The sequence below is a fragment of the Bos mutus genome, chromosome 9 (assembly GCF_027580195.1).
Source record: "Bos mutus isolate GX-2022 chromosome 9, NWIPB_WYAK_1.1, whole genome shotgun sequence".
Classification (NCBI taxonomy): domain Eukaryota; kingdom Metazoa; phylum Chordata; class Mammalia; order Artiodactyla; family Bovidae; genus Bos; species Bos mutus.
The window spans coordinates 41,392,726-41,414,677 of record NC_091625.1 but is presented as its reverse complement, the minus strand read 5'-3'; the positions used below and the strand labels follow the sequence as shown (position 1 = coordinate 41,414,677).

Here is a 21,952-nt window from a genome sequence, read left to right as displayed (position 1 = left end):
CCAAGTATTGGAGCTTCAGCATTAGTCCTTCCAGTGAATACTCAGGGTTGATTTCCTTTAGGATTGACTAGTTTGGTCTCCTTGCTGTCCAAGGGACTTATCTTCTCCAGCACCACAATTCGAAAGCATCAGTTCTTTGGTTTTCAACCTTCTTTATGGTCCAACTTTCACATCCGTACATGACTACTGGAAAAACCATAGCTTTTACTATATGGATGTTTAGAATTTTTAAGATGGAGAAACTAACATTTCATAAGTCCAAGACTACTGCTTGCTCTTTTGTGATTTATTAGCCTAAATTATTTTAAAACTTTTATATTATTAAAAACTACTTTTGTGTAGTCCCAAATATATAAAGGTTGTATTTATATTTCACATAGTTCTTGGTTGCCCAGTACATGTTTTCTGAACTGAATCAGATCGAACACAAAGATTTACAAAGTAGGTTAAATGTACTATACCATATTTTATAGTCTCTTAATTAGATTTGTTTGCTGGCATGGGTAAATTTTTTTTTTTAAATATACCAAGCAGGACAGTAGAGTATTTAATACAATATAACTGACAAAAGCAATGAAAAAGTGTCATATACCTGATGCATTGAGATCTAGCATCAGGGGCTGGGGAGAAGCCCTGCCGGAAGCCGTGCACTCCTCTGGAAGTGTCAGGGTCAGCTCTGGGTGGTGAGTCTCATTCAAGACAGAAATTCAGGCCAGTCGTTTAAAAAAAATCTCTTTCCAGAAACCGAAAGCTCCAGCATCTCCTGACACAGTGGAAGATTTCTGCCTTTCCTTTCCTAAACCCCCATTGGACCCCGCGAAGATTAGAAGAATAAGCAGTGCCCGGGCGCGTTTATTCAGGGCGGCCTCCCAGGGAGCTCTTCTGCCAGCCAGGACCCTTCTTCCCATTCAGCGTAAGGAAAATCTTTAAAACATAATATACTTTAAAACCTGGGGGCAAGCATGTTTCTTGAATTTACACACAGGAACTATGTGTATATGATTTTTTACGTTAACTAAGACTTAGTATCGTGCAAAAGCTGGTTAAGAAACATTTGTATATTTTTCTGGGTGTCTATGAAGAATACCTAAATATTAGTTTTTGTTTTTTTTTTAATGTTACTTGGTAGAAAAAGAATCTTAGGATACGTGTTTTTTTAGTGAATGAGTTCACCTACACTGGAAGTAATTTCTAAATTAGAATTCCAAAAGTTGTTCATTTCATTAGGCATATTTAAGATTTATATAATGTACACTCATGAAAATACCTTTCTGATCCCATGTGAAAATTAGAAACACAACTTGAATGGGACTTTTCCTACAGCCCCAGAAATGTTGGCTGCTGCTGCTGCTAAGTCACTTCAGTTGTGTCCGACTCTGTGCAACCCCATAGACAGCAGCCCACCAGGCTCCCCCGTCCCTGGGATTCTCCAGGCAAGAACACTGGAGTGGGTTGCCATTTCCTTCTCCAGTGCATGCAAGTGAAAAGTGAAAGTGAAGTTGCTCAGTCGTGTCTGACACTTTGCGACCCCATGGACTGCAGCCTACCAGGCTCCTCCATCCATGGGGTTTTCCAGGCAAGAGTACTGGAGTGGGTTGCCATTGCCTTCTCCAAGAAATGTTGGCAGGTGTCTTAAACCTGTAAACAGAGAAGATAAAAACCTCAGATTCTAAGGAGTGTCCCGGCAGTTGGAATCACCCCTTGTCCAGAGCATACTAAGAGTTTTACAGACTGTAGCAAATACTCCATTAGTGGGGTGACAGTCAATTTAGTGGATCACACCAGCATTTAAAATATGAAGTAGGATAAAATGGAATGGAAAATATCAGAACACATTGCAGACCGTGAACGTTAGTATGTCTTTAAGGATTTCACTTCAGCCTCATATGTGTGTTCAGTATCATATTATAAATTTACTATACATCATGCTTACACCATATTATACATTTCTCATTACTAAAATTACACCATATTATACATTTCCTGAAAGTTGAAAATCCAGTTTAGCTGGGGCTGACAGAACCAGCCATCCTTCTGTCGACAAGAATTGATGAAGAAAGAGCAGGTTTACACTCACAGAGAGGAGACACTGCACATGATCCCAGAAGTTACGGTAGAAGCCACTCCCTAAGCATCCTACTTGTGTCACATATAAGCCTTTTCTCTTAACTAGTCACCAGCATAAATGTAGATCTCATGGAGGACTCTAGATGCATGACTGTTTATGTGAGTAGCCCTCAGCCCCATTAGCCTGGTGTGTGATCTGCAGTTCCCGGGCCTCCCCAGCACACTGCACTCACTTTCCTGTCTGGTCCCTATGGTCCCTGACACAGCTGAAGAGAGAGAATCAGGGGGAAAGGAAGGGGCAGGCAGCACAGGGTGTGCGGGCCACGCTCGATGCTGTAAGAAGTGTGTAATTAGGCATTCTGCGTTACCTCGCTGTCCCCATTTGTTTCTCTTCTAATAGGCAACTGGCTATTTATTGAGCACCTACTAGCTGCCAGGTACCAGTTTAGGCCAACAGAGTCTTGCCCTCAAAGGGGAGATAGACAGTAAACAGGAAAACCCAGAGATAAGATAATTAGGCTCCGATGAGTGCTAGGAAGAAGATAAGCTGGATCGTGGGACGGGAGTGACTGTGGCAGAAGGAATTGTGTCAACTCTGGAAGGTGTCCCTGAAGAGGTGGTATCTGAGTTGAAATGTGAATAATGGTAAGAAGACAGCCAGGTAGAAATCTGTGAGCACAGTGCCCAGGCTGAAGGGGCAGTGAGGCTCGAGGGGGGTACAAGTTCGGCTGGTGGACCCTGAGGCCTGTGTGGCCAGAAGGGGGAGGGAACTGAGGTCCCAGAGCCATTTGGGGCCAGGCCAGTGGGAGGATGTGGCCAGGGCTTTATCCTTGCTGCAGTGAGAGGCCAAGACAGGATTTAAGCAAGGGAGAGACATCATTGGGCTTCTGTTTCTCAATAGACGCTGCACTTTTAGAGTCACCGAGGAACTTTTCAGATGTTGCTCCACCAAGGCCCCCAGCAGACCAGTTACATCAGAAAGGGTTGGTACCTATGGGAGCCAAGTTGAGAGGGGATGGGCTCCGGCAGCCACACGGTGCGGAGTGAGGTCAGACTCAGATAGGAAGGGCGCCGCTTCTCGTAAACAGGAGGGCAGAGCTGTTGTTTATGCAATGTTTTTGCTTCTGAGCCCAAACGCCACACACATTTAACTCTTGGTGGCTCCCACTTGAAACCCGGGCTGCTTGCTGAGCTGTTCCCACGTCATGTGGAGGTACCAGGAGAGGTGGACATTTCCCCACCGGCTGAAGCGTGTCTCTGTCTGGGTTCTTCCATCCACCCTGTGGGCAGTTGCCCCCTTCACCATTCCCACCAACCCTGGCAGTCTGCGTCAGCGCCCAGAAAACAACGGCAGTAAAAAGTCATTGTCTTTTTGAAAGCGCACATCACCCAATTTAAAAAAGTGTTCTAATGCTCCAGGCTTGGACTACCTGTCCTTTGTACAGGAGCTCCCCGGGCTTGTCTCAGAATCCCTATTGTTTAAGAAAAGGTATCTTTTGTTGAGAAACAGGCTGTAAAGGCTGCTGTGCAGACGGGGCCAGAGGGTGTGTCCCTTCCCCTGGTATGAAGTCTTTAGTAGCTGACAACTCCCCCAGCAGAGTTGGGGGCGTGGTGGCAGGTTTGGAATTCCTGATAGAGGAAAATGAGAGAAGAGATGTGTATAGTCACGTTCATGGGGCCAGCAGTGTAATCTCTTCTGTTCAGATAGAGGTTTTGGCTGAAGGTGACCGTGTCACTCTGGTTATTCCAGCTAGATGGAGACCTCCGAGCAGGTTCCACCTTCTCACAGCCCTTGTATCTTAGCCATCCCAGACAGGCATCCTGCATGGGCTTCCTGAATGTCCCCGGACTCTGTGTTCTCCATCCCACTGATGCCACGCCACGTTTATCGCTTCTCACCCTATCCCTGGTCATCTAGCACTCCTGTCTTGCTCCACCTTCAGCTTGCTAGGGGTTGCGTGTGGGTCAGCGTTGCGTGTGGGTCAGCGTTGGAACCCTCGGCCCTTGGAGGTGTCAGAGCCTGATCACACTGAGCGCCCACCCAGACATGGCTGTGAGCAGCAGCCTTGTCCTTCTATCCTGGTGGACTGTGAAAAATGATGACTTTCTCTCAGTGTGCCATAAGGAACAAGAGGTCAGGAAGCAAATAAAAATCAGATTGCTTATCTTCTTGCTGAAAACCCTTCAGAGAGCCCTTGCTGTGTCTAAAGGAGTGGTTGCCAAACTAAGTTCCAGGGAACACTTTTGGCAAAAATGCAACTTTTCCTTGGAGTAAAGGTCCCGTGCTCTGTTGCCATGGATGTGAGCAATTACAGGATGGGGAAGGCCATCTGGTGAAGTCCCCTGTTTAGTTTTACTTTAGCCCAGCATTTCCCAGACCTACCTGGCTATGGACTATGTCTTTGGAAAACACAGTTTGGGAAACAGTGACCTAACACAGAAGTTGGCAAACTTTTCTGTGAAGGGCCAGCAAGTGAATAATTTAAACCTTCCAGGCCTCAGAATCTTCTGGTCAACCTTCTCAACTCTGCCAGTGCAGTGGGAAAGCAACCGTAGACTGACCAGTGAAATTTCAAGTTTCATATAATTTTCACGTTACAAAGTACTGTTCTTTTGATTTTTTTTTTTTGATCAATCATCCAGACATATAAAAGCCATTCTTAGCTTGCATGCTACATAGAGGCAGGTGGTAGGCCAGGTTTGGTGGGGCTGCAGTTGAGTGACTCGTGGTTCACGGGTGAAGTCTTCCCCCTCCAGTGTGCACAGCTCCGCCCCAGCCTCACGTTCCAGGCCCTTCTCAGTCCTCTCTTTTGCCCGCCCACCCGCTCCCCACCCCTGGTCCATGCACCAGCAGTATGGAACCCTTGCAGTTCCCCTAACCCATCCTGCTGTTTTGAGCTTCATGCAGGCTCTGCTATATAATTTGTTGGACCCAGTGAAAAATGAGAAAATGTGGAGCTCTTTGTTCAAAAATTCTTTAGAACTTCACGATGGCAACAGCAAAGCATTAAGCCAAGTGTGAGGCCCTTGTAAGCCTGGGGCCCAGCTTGACTCAGGTCCAGCTTGGACCCACGTGAAGCCAGCTCTCATCCCAGACCTTTGCTCCTTTTTCTCAGAAAAAAAAATTTTTTTTGGAGGGGGGTGCTCCTGCTAACCCTTTGGAATGCTTTTCAGGCTCCACCTTCTCTGTAATCTTTCCCTGAGCAACTCTAACCCCTCAGGACTCTCCGTGCACTCCTCCTTACCTGGCGCAGACCACACTGCTCTGCATTTCTCTCTGGACAGATCTGCCTCTCTGTTTTCCCCTACTAGACTGAGTGGAAAAGGGGGTTTCTCTGTTTGAAGCCCAGGAGCCTGAAACAGGGTGTAGTCTGCAGTAAGTGCCAAAGAAATATCCTGAAGCAGGACAGTTCCTATTTTCATGGTAAGGCTACTGATTGTTGAATCCTTTTGAAATGTATCCATGATCTACTACAAGATGAGTACAGCATGCTGCATGTATTTGCCAGAGGGACCCGAGCTTCGTCACTCAGGCTCGGTTGAAGGGTGGACCTCAGGCAGAATTAAGAGTGAGCCCCGGCTGCTCTTTGCTGTCGTGCTAACTGACTGCCCCCTCCTCGATTGTGAACACAGAGGCTGCTGCTCCTCCGTCTTCACGTAGGGTTGCGTTTTCCCCTCTAGAGCAGAAGCTCCATAGCGGCTGGGACTTCTCACCTCACCCCTAAGCCACCAGCCCCTGAGCATCTGGCACATGGCAGCGCGTGCTTCATAAATATTTATGGAGCGAACAAGTGAAAGAAACGAATACTAAAATATAGGGACAGGCTAAAAATGCTTTGTAATCTGAAACGGAGTATGTGCTTTGTAATTCAGTCCTCAAGATGTTTAAGGATGTGTGGTGCTATGGAGAGAGCCCTGGACTTGAGTTCCATGAATAATAATGACCACGACTTCTGGGTGTTGAGTGTGCTAGCTCTATGGAAGCCACTTTACCAGGCCAGATCACTTAATTCTCCCCACGTCTCCTAGAGGTGGGGACCGCTGAGAAAGAGGAGAGAAGCTGAGGGAGCTGCCCGCATCCCACAGCCTGTACCTGACCCCAAGTCTGATAGAATGCCAAGCCTGCCCTTTCCCTGCCATATATCCTAGCTCTCCTCAAACTTGCTCTGTGACCTTGGACTGATCACCTTTTGGGTTCTCAGTTTTCTCATCTGAAAAATGAAGGCTAGACTAGCCAATCTTTAAAGTTCCTTTCTGCTGTAAAATTCAGTGCTTTGAAAGCACAGAGCTTAGTCAGAGGTGGTTTTGTTATTGTTGGGTTTTTATTGGTTTGATGGTTCAAGCACAGAAAAGGAAACCTTGAGTCATTTTGGAAAAGCTTGCAAAACTACTTCTGTATGAGAAATAGCTCATCCTCCTTGCCCCTTTGAAAAACATGTGTTATCAGGAACTAGAGTTGAGTAGCAGCATCATGGGTCAGCTATTCCTAATGTCAATTTGCTGAGGAAGAAGCAGTGTTATATTTTAAATCTAGGATCTTGCCACTATAAACACAGTAGATGTTTCGGTTCAGAGACTGGACGTCCTTTTCTTTGCAACTCTTATTTCTCTTGAGAAAGCCTTCCGCCTTCCAAGTGTTCAGGTGCCCTCCTCTAACCCTGCTGGAAAATGGTCTGCTGGGCCCCTCCGAGCCAGCTCCTGCTCCTCTGACCACCTTTCTCCTCCCAACCCTGTCACACACGCCACTTACGCTGTCCCCTGAGGGCCCCAGACTCACTCCTGCCTTTGGGTGTCTGCACCACCAGTTCCCTGCGATAGAAACACAGTCCCTCGTCATCTGACAGCTCGATGCCTCCCTTCCAGTAAGGGTTTACCTACTATGCCCACCTGTTAAAATTTGTTCCCTGCCCCCATTCCCAATCCCAAGCCCCTCTTCCCCCTTCTCCACGTTTCTGCTTTTGTTTTTTCCCATAGCACCTACCCTCTTACATACTTCACTTACTATGGTCTGTTACTTATTGTCTGTTGTGTAAACAGGTGTACTGTAAGGATGTAAGCTCTGTGAGGGCAGGGATCTTTGCTCTGTCACTAACGCACCCCAAGTGCTTAGGACAATGCCTGACATCAAGAAAACACTTGATATTTCTGAATGAAAAAGTTCCAGCATGATCAAATCCAGGAAGAAGCATTGCTATGGGACACAGAGGTATTTATGTGGACTAGGTAGTTCATAAACCTGAATTTGAGTATTTGCCTACAGTGAAAGACAGGGAAAGCCTGGCAAACTGCAGTCCATGGGGCCACAGAGAGTCACGGAACAGCTGAACAACAACAAAACTCTAAGCTAATAGAGCTAAGATCTATTAATTTTTACCTGCTGAGTTGATGATGTCAAGCCTGAATTAGTGATGAGGCCTTGCATGTATTCAGGGAGATTTTCTTTTTTATTAATAGATTTTATTTTTTAGAGCAGTTTTAGGTTTCATTTTATAGCCAAAGTGAGTAGGAAGTACAGAGAATTCCCACACCCTCCACTTCCCACCTCCTTTCCCCTATTAGTTAACATCTTGCCTTAGTGTAATGCTTTTGTTACACTAGATGAGCCAATATTGATATATTGTTATTAAGTAAAGCTGTTCAGGGAGGTTTTGTGCATATAATTCCAGACTCAATTATAAGTAATATATAATTTTTAAATTGTATAAATTCTTGGATTAAAAAAAATATTGAAAGATGGTGAATCCTAAAATAAATGCTTTGACAAAACATTTCCTTGGTTATTACAGCAACAAGAGTGGAATCCGAAGAAACAGTTACGACAAGGGACTCTGTGGTGAAAATAAATGGGATTTACTTAACAGAATCAAAGGCCATTGGCCACTTAAAGCGTCATCCACTTCAGCTAACATATGATGGAGACTTCAGTAAAATCACGGAGCAAGAAATGTTTAAAGGGGCGACGTCCGTGCCGTTTCATCTCAGAAGTGGAGGGTCAGTATTCTTGTCACTTAATTTCCAGGTCAGAGCAACTGTGTCATCTACCAGTTTGTTCGCTCTGTTATGTAGATGATTGATTTGCATTTTTCCCTTTTATGTAAACGAATTTTAAATTTATGATGCATGAGTAGGAGAGATTTCTTCTCAGGGCTGAATGGGGTTGATTTTACGTCTCCCTCTTTACTCCTCAGGAAAACATTTATTCGTACCTGCCAAAATGCTGCTTTGATAGGGCTGTCAGACTAAAGTCTCTGCTTTATTTGGGCTGTTCCAGCCAGCCCTTGAGTGATGACTGATCATACTGTTTGTGTTATGTGGGATTCTTGCCCGGCCTGGAATTTCTCACTACCTCCCTTTAGGTTAGTTCACTCTTGTGGACTCCACCAAACTTGATTTATCTTATTTTCCAGTAGAAACTTGGATTAAAATATTTATTTTGCAAACTAGAGTTAAAACAGGAGAGTCCTGTGGATTTCGCTTATCTGTAATACCTCACTACTAATCCCTTGTGAAATGAACGATCAGGAGTTACTCTGTTTCATACCACATTCCTGGAGAAGGCTTTTTTTTTCCACCCCGGTCTGTGTTGACCCTTTCACCAGCCCCTACCTATGTAAGAACCCCTAAGTTCACACCATGTTCCTAGATATGGTTTTCTAGCATTTTCCTACCATATTAAGGATTTGTAGAGAAATGTGCACTTTGTGAATTCTTACACTGGTGTTTTCCTAAGGAAGCCTTGAATAACTGGGGAACCAGGGGGGGAAAGAGAGCAGACTGTGGTTTCCAGTCCCAGCCAGCAGTGGTGCTAAGACGGGCAGGAGGTCTTGAACTGGACAGGGTCACTCAGAGATATTTTTCTGTGATTTTCCATTGGGTCATTGTGAACAACTGCCCAGTTAGGATTTGCTTAACAAGATTAAATTCCATGGGCCATTTTAAGACCAAGTGCTTGTTGCCCTCACTTTAGATTCGGGTCTGACTTTGGCTTGTACGTATGCCGGGTGCTTAATACTGCCTCCACCCCTACTGGCTGCTTGGCAGTTGGTTAGTTTAGCTGAACTGACCTTGTCTGCTGACACAGCCTGAAGAGCGTTGCACACGCAGACTTTATATTAGGCAACCTAGTAGTCCTCGTAATGTCGCTTTGCATTCAGAACATTTTTTTAAATTAAAGGAAAAATGAAATGTCTCCTTAAGTGGAAGAGAAGGACTTCAAATTGGGACTTTGGGAGTTGAGCACAAAACATCAAACTGGCCATTGCAACAAATCTTTTCCAGTTGGTGAATAAGAATAGGCTGCGAACCTCAGAGCTTAAACATAAAAGGCAGCAGGAGAACTTGTGTTTCTTTCAGCGCTGAACTGAAACGGAAACATTTATCTTGCTGCACCCATCCTTACAGTAATTAAAGTTGACTAGGAAAAAACAGACAAGAGCTGTTTTTTTTTTCTTCTTTTGCAAGCCTTCAAATGTTGTGGAATAATCTAGGAGGGTTCAGTATTTATTCCTCAGTCTGGGACAGCAAAGGCATTTTCAGTTACATATTTTTATCTCACACACAGCAGAGGAGAAATCAGTTAGGGACTGGTGGCACTTCTTCCTGACGGTCCAGAATTAGGAGGTGCTGGGCGGCAGCACTGGTTGCTTTCTTTTCGCTTTGTTAGGATGTCTTTTGCATCGTTCAGTGAATTGTGTCTGCCCTGGATTTGTCATACACCCTGGCAGGTTTAATTTCCAGTAACATTTTGGCTTTATGAATCTTTACCCCCTTTAATCATTGGATGGGATTTTTGTTGAGGTGGTGCCAGAAAAAAAATTTTTTTTATACAGTAGGATTAAAACAAACCAGAAAATGGAAATTCTTAGCAGTTCTTTCATTAATTGCATTCATGAATCAATCTGGAACACTTGAGATGGTTGTTTCTGGTAAACATTTAAGCAAATAATTCCAAGAAATGATCATTGCTGTGTAGTGGAGTATTCCCAGTCTTGATGCTAAAGCCCTACCCTCAATTAACATGTTTTCATGTTTAGACCAGAAAGTGGGAAATGAAGACTCCTGTCAGTGAGCTGAGCTGGCTGGAGAAGGGAGAAAAGGGATTGCGTAACTAGAGCTGACAGGGGGTTGAGGGCTGAGAAGGAGAGGGCGGAGGAAGGGAGGTCAGGCTCTGCACAGGGTCTTTGCTGCTGATCTGGCGTGGGAGCCGCCACCTTCATGCCTGTGCTTCATGCCTAGCGAGATAAAGGAGTAGTTTAATTTGGTGAAACCATGTTGATTTTAGGGAAACCCTTAATTTCGAACAAACTCAGACCTGGGGTGGACTGGAGTTTAACTTTATGTTGGTCGTGATGGAAAAAGCACTTGCTAGACAAGGCATCGTTGCAGACAAGGTTGGGGGTGGGGAAGTGGGCACTGTTTAACTTTCCAGACGAGAAAAGCACTCTCCAGCCCTCACTGAACTGTCATCTTCAAACCATGTGCCAATCAGCAACAGCCTGTGTGTCCATGCGAGGATTCCAAGTTTGGCAGGCCTGCAATCAGCAACACCCCATCTTCTCTTGCTTTATGTTGCTATATGTTTTGAAAATAGCTTTCTTCAAAATACATATGTGTGTGTGTATCTCCATCATCTATCCAGTGGTTCTATCTGATGAACCCTTTTATACATCTGCTTTTAAAAACCTTCTAAGAGTTTCTGTGTAAATATTGTTCAATTTCTTGTGGTTTGGAAATGTGATTTTTAGGAGGAAAGTCCAAGAGCAGTTACTTGGGGGGGGGTTCAGAACTCTTTGGGGGTCAGAATCTGTGGGTTCAGAATCAGTTCTCTCTCAGCCACTTGATTCAGCTGTATGTTCTTTTTTTAAAAAGTTTTTTTTTTTAAATTTATTTACTTGGCTGTGCCAAGTTGTCACTGCAGCACGCCAGTTCTTTAGTTGCGGATGGGAACTCTTAGTTGAGGCACATGGGATCTAGTTCCCTGACCAGGGATTGAACCCGGCCCCCCTGCATTGGGAGGTCAGAGTCTTAGCCACTGCACCATCAGGGAAGTCCTCAGCTCTGTGTTCTTGGACAAGCCTCTGAACACTTCCAAGGGCTCAGTTTTCTAATCTATAAGCTGTGCTCCTTTCACCCCTGTGTCCTCCTAGCACTCACCAAAAGCTGTGAAATGAGAGTAGTCGGTTCAGAGGTGGGCATGTGATCTACACCAGGCCAATTGAATCCTTCCCTGGGACTTCTGCCAAAGCCTTTGGGGAAAGCGCTCTTCCTCAAGGTTCCCAGGCTGTAAAGAATGACATAGTCTTGGAGCCAACAGTGGCTATTTCATTGCCTGTAGAGGGTGACTGACAGGAAGTGACATATAAACAAGCAGCGCCAAGGAATGGAGACAGTGACTAAGTTCAAGGATGACATATAAGCCCCTAAATCCAGCTGTGCGTGAGGCCACCACATCCACAATATGTTCTTTTCTCTCTCTCTCTCGCCCTTCTTTCCTTTCTTCTTTCTTTCCTTCCTTCCTCTTTCTTTTCTTTCTTCCTTCCTTTATTTACTTTGACAGGAACAGCTTATGGTACTTTAGTTTTTTGTCATTTGGAATATGGCAACCAAGAGTCTTGTTAACCTGTTAGACTCTGTGAAATAGAGACAAAGACAAGGACAAAGCAAGAAACAAAGCGAGCCTCTCCGTTAAGGGAGATGTATCCAGCAGTCTTTAACTAGAGAAAAGAGAGGTAAGGATGTGAGCAAGCCACAGGAGAAATGGGGAAGCCACAGTCAAGGCCTCATTCAGGAGCCAGAGTGTGGGGAACCCCCTGTCCAGTGGTTAGGGCTTTATGCTTTCACTGCTCAGAGTCCTGTTTCAGTCCCTGGTCAGAGAACTAGGATCCCACAAGCCGTGCGGTGTGGCCAAAGTGCAAAGAGCTGAAGTGTGAAGCAGGACAGGGGAAATGGAGCTGAGAGTGACACGCTCTCCTCATTTCGTGTGATCCAGCCAGTTGTGTGTGTGTGTTTATGGGGGAGGGAGTTTGATAGATTAGAACCTAAGGAACCCAGCCTGTGAAGAGGCTTTTCTGTGAGTCACGAAACCTGCTACATACTGTACACGTGCTTCAGGTTGAGAAAAAGGACAGACTTTTCAGATAGATATTCAGGGAAAAGTTGAAGCTACAGAGCACCCCAGTTCTCGCCCTCCATGGACTGTTTTCATTCTTCAACAAATCCATGGCTCTGTTTCAAGATAAATAACGCTAGGACAAGAGTGAACATGGAACCCGAGCATAACTTTGTAATGAACATAACAAAAGACAGATGAAGGAAATGGGTCGCAAAAGGAACTGCCCTCTGAGAATAAGGAGTTTTACAAAAGGGAAAAGAGCTCTCCGTTGGCTTGTAAGAATGCAAATTAGAGATTTTAAGTCCTTGATCTCATGAAGAGAGAGAGTACACTCACAGTTCTTAAAAAAGAAATGAAAGAAAAATGTATAAACATGGAGATAAAAGCCATATCAGAAGTAAAAGCAGCTGAAAATGCAGTCAGATGTGGTGGTTAAGCTAGAGGAAATCAAACATAGAGGAGTGAATGAGAAAATAGGAAAATGATTAGAGAGACTGAGATAGAAATGAGAGGCATGGCACTTGTATTCCTGAAGGGGAGAGTTCTCTTCCCTTCCCCCATCTTACTTTGACTAAGTGCCAGGCACTCTTCCAAGTGATTTACATATATTAACTCATTTGATATTCACAACAACCCACTGAGAATGGAAAAGATGGGAACAAGAAAAATATTGACATAATAGAAGATGACGTTCTGAAATAGAGATTCAAATCCGAAACTCAAAAGGACACGTCATGTCCCAATAAAATTTGACATGGAATAATCCACACGAAGACATTTCTAACAGTGTTCAGCACTAGTACCGTGCCCAGTACGTAGAACACACCCCATTAGAAATTGCTGATTGAGTGCGTAAATGCAAGAAGGCGGCCTATGGTGATCAGGCTGAACACGCAAGTCCCATAGAAGGAGAAAAAGGCTGGCTGCCTCTGGCTTTATTAGAGTTTCTCTCAGTGCTGGAAGACAGTGGAGTAAGGCCTATGGAGTCCTGAGTTCCAGCCACGTTGTCCTTCAGTTAAAAGGCAACAGACCTTTTCATTGTGAATGGATTGGGGGACTACAGTATTCACGCACTCTGTAGAGAACTCTTTGACAACAAAATGATGAGTCAAACTTCAGAACTGAGAAACGAGGGAGCTATCATAAAATTATCCATGGTGAGTATTGACTTTGTTTTCATATTGAATTAAAACTAAACAACTCTGAAAATGATGGTTACGGAACAGAAACCTTGACGATTGTAATATTAGCATAAATAACCAAAACTGGTTCCTGGGAGAAAGTGTGAGTGAATAGATGTGTCAGTAGCTGCAGTCTGAAATTGAAATATGTAGCTGAAAGAGTGATTTCAGCATCCTAATGCTTTTTATTCTTTCTTTTCTTAACTTTAGAGAGATCTTTTAGAAACTAATATCTCTTGTGAAGACCCATTCATCTGAAGCTCTACAATTCCTTCAGTTTCTGTTTCTCTGTCATATTGAAGTAAAATTTATACTTTATACTTTTAATTACATTGACACATATAGTATTTGTGTGTCAAATCCCATTTATATGTATCTTTTACCTGCCCTCATTCTTTTTGTCTTTTCACCTGAATATATGCAAAATATATCTGGAATGGTGTTTGCCACATATTAACTATTTATTTCTGGGTGGTGGGGTCCTAGATGATTTTCTAAATCTTGTTTGTACTTCTTATATTGCCTGGCCTTAAAAATAATAAATATATCATTTTTTCCAAACATAATGAAGTCATTATTCTTTTAAGAAATTAAGTAAATGTGACTGAGAAACTGTTAGCTTTGGGAAAGACAGACGTGACCAGAATGATTTTGTGGAGTCCCACCTTCTTTGACAGCATCTATTTGACAAGGATTTCATGATGAGCAAAGCCCTGGACTAGTGGGGTTGGGAGATACACAAATAATCCCCATCCGTGAGGCCCTTCCTGACATGTCAGGCTCTGATGCTCAAGCGCAGTTCTTGGAGCAGCAGCATCTGCATCACCTGGGAGCTTGTTAGAAGTGCAGGGTCTCAGACCTGCTGAATTAGAATCTGCATTTTATAAGGTATCCAAGTGATTCTAATACACACAAAAGTTTCAGAAGCACTGTTCAATGATTAACACTAGAGGAGTGAAAGAACTGGAAAAAAGGGCCTTGGGAGTTTAGAGGTGCGAGAACCTATCTCTGACTTGGAGATCAGGGAAGGTTTCCTGGCGTCTGTGGGGTTTGGGATGCCCCTTGAGGATGATTTTCAAAAGCGGGGTGGGAAGGCTCTGTGTTCTTTGCTACAGGAGCAGCATAAGCCACGGGGGGATTTGACTTGGTGGTGGGTTCAGAGAAAGGCAGATGGCCTGTTGTAGTGGACACATGGGTCCTGATGCTGTAGACTAGTACATGGAGCGCTGAGAGGTTTTCAGGGGAGTGATGCTGGCAGCTGCATGAAGGACAGTTGGAGAGGGAAGAGGAGTTGTAGCCGTTCCAGTGGGAAGATGATAATGTGTGAGCTGGAGCAGCCCACTGGGACATGGGAATGGAGAGCAGATCGTCAAAACCATGTGGAATCATTTCCTCAGAAACACTGTGGAACAGGGTAAATGCCAGCAACTCTCCACTGTGCTGATGTACTCGTTGCTGCCATAGTGAGAAGCTACAGGGCTCTTCATGTGAAACCCCTTGAAACTGGAGCTGTAAAAGGTGAAGGGGAGCATGGAACTGTGGACTTTCACTCTTAAGTAAGGGAATTTAAGCCTAAGTTAAGCTAATGTGATTAGCTACAAAGCAGTGTCAAATCAACTTTCTATATACAGAACTTGAATAATAACCACTTGGGTTTCCCTGAAGGCTCTGGTAAAGAATCCACCTGCAATGCAGGAGACGCAGGCTTGCCTCTGGGTTGGGAAGATCCCCTGGAGAAGGAGATGACAACCCACTCCAGTACTCTTGCCTGGAGAATCCCATGGACAGAGGAGCCTGGCGGGCTATAGTTCACGGGGTCACAAAGAGTTGGATGCATCTGAGCAACTGAACAACCATAACCAGTTAGTGATTATTGAAAAAGGTGCAAGAGTATATATATGCATAGTCTCTGAAAATGTATATTTTAAATCTTGGACCACCAACTCAAAGCTATTCTCTCAAAATTTTGATCTTCTGACCATTCCTCTAAAATCATATTCTTTAATTTCACTGTTTCTGTGTAACCATTTATGTAGAATTCAATTTTAGTGTTAGTTATTAAGATAGAGTGCTAGTGTCTGGGAACTGTGTGTCTGGGGCTTCAGGCTATGAAGACATGATAAAGAGACCAACACCTTTTGGTGGTGGCATTCTTGAACTGCAGTCAAAAAATCAAAGAGACTGCAGAGCAGGGGCCAGCAAACTAAGGCCCATGGGCCAAATCCAGCCTACTTGTTTTTGTAAATAAAGTTTTATTGGAACACAGCCACGCCCATTCATTTATCTACTGTCTCTGGCAGCTTTCACACTACAGCCCCAGAACTGAGTATTTGTGACAGAGACTGTGTGACTGCAGAGCCTAAGATGTTTACTGCCTGACTTGAATCTATACAGCTTGAGTCTAGTTCTAAAAATGAAAAGTCGTCTTCTTAGGGCAAGGAAAATGTTAGCTCAAAATTTGCTAAATTTTCTTTTTATCATGTGTATCTGTTAAAATTTTCTTCTCCATTTTCACATGTAATTATTTCCCAAATGGAAAAATCTCCCCTAATTCCAAATCCTCCCACTTATCTACTTCTTAATATCTTTTTTAGTTATTACTCCAAAGAAGGAATCAACAAGCTATAGCCCTAGAGCCAGATCTGGCCAACCACCGATTTTGTTTATGTATTTTTTACAGCCCTTGAGCCGAAAAAATTTTTCCCTACATTTAAAAATCATTACATTTTAAATGGTCACAGGAGTATCTATATAATAGCCTCTTTTTTGCCACCTGACCCACAAAGTATAAAATACATACTGTCTGGCTCTTTAAGAAAAAGTTTGTTGACCTCTGCCTAAAGAACCTTGGTCGTAGTGATGGGAAGAATTGTCTGAATTATAGCAAGATGTGAATTTTAGAAGACCTTCAAAGAAATATACTTTTCTTTCTTTGGAATATAAATGATCCAGAAGTAGACGCTGCCAATATGACGGTCGTGTGGATGGGCAGTCGTAACCCAGGCCGGATGTGGTGTTACGTTGTCTACAGAGCTTGGTTCTGGTGGTTCAGAATGAAAGGTGGGTCTTGTTAATGACTGGGAAGAGAGAACCTTGTTTTTGCTCTGAAACATGGGCTGCAGAGGAGGGTCCTGGGAATGCCTTTCCCACTCTGCTTTCCTCAGGACTCCAACCTGATTACAGGCGAAAGCAGAGGAAGGGCAGAGCTGAGAGAACTGCAGAAAGAGAGAGCCAAAGCCCTGATCACACCACACCTGAAACCTGAAGCCTACCCCTGGCACTCACCTTTTGGGTTACATGAGCCAATTAATTCCATGTACTATTTAAGTCAGAAGTAGGTTTCTGTTATTTGTAGACAAAGATATCCCAGTGAAATGGTCTTATTCTGGCTTTAAGAAGGATTTCACAAAAGAGCTTTAAGGAATATTTTCTGGAATTGTTTTATTCTTGGTACATCGGAAGATATTCCAAAAAATCTAATTATGGTCTTTAACAGCATGAAACAGAAAGCTGAGAAGAAGAACAATTATACTGGATGACTGAATCAAGATCTAGAAACATCTAATAGGCAGGAACTCTTTGCCAAGTATAACTGTGAAACTTAATGAGGAGTCCAGTGTAGATGGGGAAATCTGCCTTTAGCTGCATATGGAAGACAAGACAAGACGTGATGTCACCACCAAAACTGTTCATGCGATTTTAGGCTGCATCATTTAGAACCTCTTCTCTTTGCTCCTCAGGCCACACCTTTAGCTCAACACTGGGTTGCAGACTTTAAAAGGAATCCAGACAAACTGACACTCAGAGTAACTGAACAGGCTGGTAAAGTGATTTGAAACCATATCATATGAGGAGCAGATGAAAGGACTGGAGTCTGTTAATGACATCACTGATACAGCCATGATAACAGTAAAAGCTTACTGAGTACTTGTTGTGTGCCAGAGCTGTGCTAAGCGATTCCACATCACATCGTTTAATCCTCACAACGATCTTACTTTGAGGGGCACTGTCATTTACCACCCCCTCATACGGTGGCTCCGACGGTAAAGAATCTGCCTGCAATGCAGGAGACCTGGGTTCAATCCCTGAGTTAGGAAGACCCCCCCTGGGGAAGAAAATGGCAACCCACTCCAGTATTCTTGCCTGGAGAATTCCATGGATAGAGGAACCTGACGGGCTATAGTCCATGGGGTCACAAAGAGTTGGACATGACTGAGAGACTAACGCTTTGACTTTTCACTTTCACATATATCAGATAGGGAAACCAAAACTTCGGTTAAAAACTTACCTGAAGAAGTCGCAGAACCATAGGATTAATGCCACAGGAGATGAACTGAAGTGGTGACCATGACATATTCTGAGTATCTGAAGGATTGTCAAGAGGAAGAAGGATGAAGATTTGTTTCATTAGAAGAACCAGGATCAGTGGGTAGAAGTTAGAGTGAGACGGTTCTTCTTTGAGTACAAGGCCATCTAGTCTTCTCTTTAGCAGAGGGGGAATTTTCCTGGATGCCTCCCTCTCTGCTTCATGCGCTCTGTGAGACACAGGCTGTACTGTGCCACAGAAACCCTATTAGAGCCACCCTCGCCAGACTGGAAAGTTGTTCCTCCAGCCTCATCTTCTTGGACTTGTTAATCATGCTCACTTTCTCAACATGCTGGACTGCATGAGAGCATATGTTGTCTCTCTCTCTTTCCTTTGGACCCCTTCTCCCCTTTCTGTTCTTTACCCTGACTGTCTGAGACAAGGCCATGTCCTGAGATTCTGGTCTTGGGGCCACTGTTCTGATGCTTCTCATCCTGGTGTATTGCTTGGACCTTTAACGGAGCTCCTTTCCCGATTTTCACGTCTCCTTTGCCAATGATCCACTTATCATCAGAAACTCAACCTGGCAAAACACAAACTTGCTTTACTCCTCAAACTGTGCTGCTCTTTCACCTCCCCACTTCTGTTACAGTGGCCCTGCTGTCCTGTTCCTCCGTGTCTGCCTTCTCGTCTTTCTTCAGCCTGGAATCAACCACCAAATCCTACTGACTTTTCACTTATAGAGTCTCTTGAATTTGTTCCTCCTTCTCCAGTCCCACCATCACCCTTAAAGAATTAGTGCTTGTTACCTCCCTCCAAGTCTCCTAAATACCACCGTCATCACATAACTTCAGATCTCATCATTTCCTTATTTAAGAACCTAGGGCAGATCCTTATTGACCATCAAATTGGGTCTTTATTCAACCCAAGGTTTCAAGCGGCTGTTCCCAATACCTCCCAGCAGAAACTTATTCCTAAATTACTGGCCCTATACAGTCACTGCCCCCACACACCCTACCCACTAGGCTTCTCCCACTCCTCCTCACCTTCGCTCATGCTGTTCCCCTCCTGAGAGCAGTGTTGTCGTGTGTTGGTTTGACTTTTGTTCCTTTAAGTCCCACCCGGTGGTCCACGTCTCCCTCTCAGTAATCACTCCATCCTCAGCACTTTTCTTGTCCTTATAACCTGCTGAATTTCTCGTTCTAGTATCTGGTTAGAGACTCCATCAGAGTTTTCCATTTAAATAAAAGCTTCTTTGGTTCCTTGAAGCAGGTTTTGATTGTCTTCTGGGCAACACCTTACATGTTCTTTATCACAGTAACACCCACCACTGGATTGCTCAGACAAGTGTTTGTTGACTCAGAACAAAAGAGCAAAAGAATACTGACAATTTATTAAGTTCTTCAAACACAGCAGTCAGTGTGCTAAGTAGAAACATAGCCCTCATTTTAGGAAAAGGAAACCAAGGCAAGAGGTTCAGTGACTTACACAGGCCACGTGGCAGACAAGGGTTGGACCCCTTTGATCCCAGGTAGTTTGGATCCAGAGCCTGCACCCCCTCAAGCACTGTACCGTGAAGATCACACAGAGGATTAGTGGATGCCAAGGCCAGCCCTGTGCTCTACCTGCAGTGCAGGAGACCCAGGTTCGATCCCTGGGTTGGGAAGATCTCCTGGAGGAAGGAATGGCTACTCATGCCAGTATTCTTGCCCGGAGAATCCCATGGATAGAGGAGCCTGGTGGGCTACAGTCCATAGGGTTGCAAAGAGTCAGACAGGACTGAGTGACCAACAATTTCACGTTCAACCCTGAGCTCTTCTTGAGAACCAGTAGGATCCAACACTGTCAAGGTTTGATGGTTGATAAGAAGGACCCTTCTTAAACATCCCCCCCAAGTGGGGACACACAAATGTGGTATTTAGGGGGGCAGCCTTGTCATGGCCATGTCCTCAGGGAGGAGGGATCAGGGACTTGGAAGGCCGTTAGGTGCAAACTATCCTGCTTGATTTCAGTAGCTGTTAGGACAACGATGAAAAGAAAGGCTTGCCTCTATGGTCCTCAGATTTTCTTATCATTTCTAGGAGTGCTGAGTCTGGGAATGTATTTGGCCTTACACCCTGCCAAACTTTTGGTATTTTGCCTTTTCATAGGATTGATTTCCTTTATTTCTGTCTTCATCGAGATCTCCATTTGGATCTCTACTCTTGAGTGTTGACGAAAAGGATTCCATCCCCATTTCTTTCTCTGACCAGGACTTCTTGCTGCCAGATCTGTTGTTTTGTTGCTGTGTATAAAATAAAGCAATTGTTTTGGAGTATTAAATAGTCAGACTCTTTGGGAAGAGTAACTTGATCTTTTCTCTATTGCACGATAAGAGGAAATGTTAAATCTAGTGTTTTTTAAAAAAGGAAATGTTTACGGAAAAAATGATATTGGGAGAAACTAATCCTTGGGCAGCAGTCAAGGCCGAGGGCCAAGACACAGCACTGAACATTCACTGGGAATCTTACTCCGGCGGAAGCAGGAGCAGTGGACAGACAGACATACGGATGCTTTTGGCTGACCATGGCCACGTGTGTGTGCATTCTTCATGATTTTTGTGGCAAATATTATATTTGATGATAAAAATGAAATTTTGTCATAAAACTTGCACTATCAATCTCTTGGTGTTTTGTGTTTTTTTACCTTGGAATTTTGTACAGATATTTAAAAGTAACTAGTTTAAGCATCAGCTCTAGCTAAAGAGAAGTTATGTCCTTCCTAGACCATTTCCACATTATATATAACCTTCCAAACGAAACCTAAGCATATAATTCTGCTGTTGGCCAGCCACCAAATTTTCATCTGAAGCACAAAATACTTGTCATCTGGGGACTGCCTGAATTTACTTTCTATTTTTTAACATTTCAAATATTTCTTTAAAATTTTTTTCATAGAATATTAATTTTCAAATAGAGATTGGAGACATGGCAATTTGGTGGAAAGAGCAGTGAATTGGACATTATGAAACCTGGGTTCCAGATCTGACCCCCCTGTGTGATTCCTGGACACATCTGATCTAACTGGGAACAGTTTTCTTGCCTGCAGCACATGTGCACCAGAGTGTGAGAGAAAGAGGTCTCCTGACCAGAGTGTGAGAGACCAGAGTGTAAGAGAAAGAGGTCTCCTGAACGCTCGGCTTTTGTTATTCAAGCACAGCAGAGTTCTTTCTTATTGTAACAGTGACCTCTTGTGGTATAGATCCTTCATCAGTTTTTTTGGTTTGCAAAGTAAACTTAGGATTTATTTTGTTGTTGTTTCTAAGTAACTGTATTTCGTATTGTAAGGCAAATCTGACTTGTCTTTAATTTTTATTTTTTTAATTTTATTTTATTTTTAAACTTTACATAATTGTATTAGTTTTGCCAAATATCAAAATGAATCCACCACAGGTATACATGTGTTCCCCATCCTGACTTGTCTTTAAAAGGTAAATCTCAGCTGAAAATCAGAGGTTGATTAAAATGAGGTAGTAAGAGCACCAAACTCCATTTCATAAGCAAGTCTCTGTGGTTTCTTCAGAAATTGTATTTAGCCTACTCTTGACACAGAAAGAGAACCGCTTTGGCTTTTGTGCTGAGTGCTGTGTGTATTCATCTTCCTCACAGAGACCAGGGGAAGAGGCGTCCGAGGGCCTCCTCAAGCTCCCGCAGCCCAGACCAGAGCAGGCTGGACATCAGAGCAGGTGAGGCTCCTGCGTTCGTAGAGGTCCCCAGCATCTTGTCCTCAGCATCTCCATCTGTAGAATAATCTTTTGTTTTAAAGATGTCTGATGTTGCCTCACTCTGAAATTTCCAGGAACTTTATCCAGCTTGGTCTCACATCAGCATTTATTTTTATAAATTTTTATTATTTTCACAACAGTCTTAGCACTTTACCCTTACTCGACTCCAGTGCCTCAAGCATCTATAGGTTGTAGTCTACACATAAATGATTTTATACTTCCTCACAGACGACTGCACGGAAATTATTTTGTAGAAGCATTTGGAAGGTTGCAAAACGTGACATTTACACAGTTCTTAAGTTGATTGAAAAGGAGTCAAAATCATGGCTTACTTAAATGACACTGTATTAGCTACATCAAACCAGCCCTTTGAGGCTTTAAACTGTTTGAGGAAATACGTAACAATATAAATCACAGGCTAGAAATGCTACAGAATATATTCATGCAGTGGGATATAGCACTTAGAAAAATGACCTGGAGTACATTTATAATACTGAATGAAATGAATATAAACATAACATCAC

At 43.6% G+C, this 21,952-nt stretch overlaps 1 protein-coding gene across 3 annotated transcripts in view; it reads left to right on the top strand.

The window, feature by feature from the left end:
- Positions 1–21,952, top strand: part of ARMC2 (armadillo repeat containing 2) — a 141,872-nt gene that overhangs the window by 14,672 nt on the left and 105,248 nt on the right. For all 3 annotated transcript variants that reach the window (XM_070376497.1, XM_005905837.3, XM_070376498.1), the window contains exons 4-6: positions 742–913; positions 7,854–8,058; positions 21,313–21,389. In XM_070376497.1, coding sequence (XP_070232598.1) covers positions 742–913; positions 7,854–8,058; positions 21,313–21,389 — 454 coding nt within the window. The remainder of the gene's footprint in view (positions 1–741; positions 914–7,853; positions 8,059–21,312; positions 21,390–21,952) is intronic.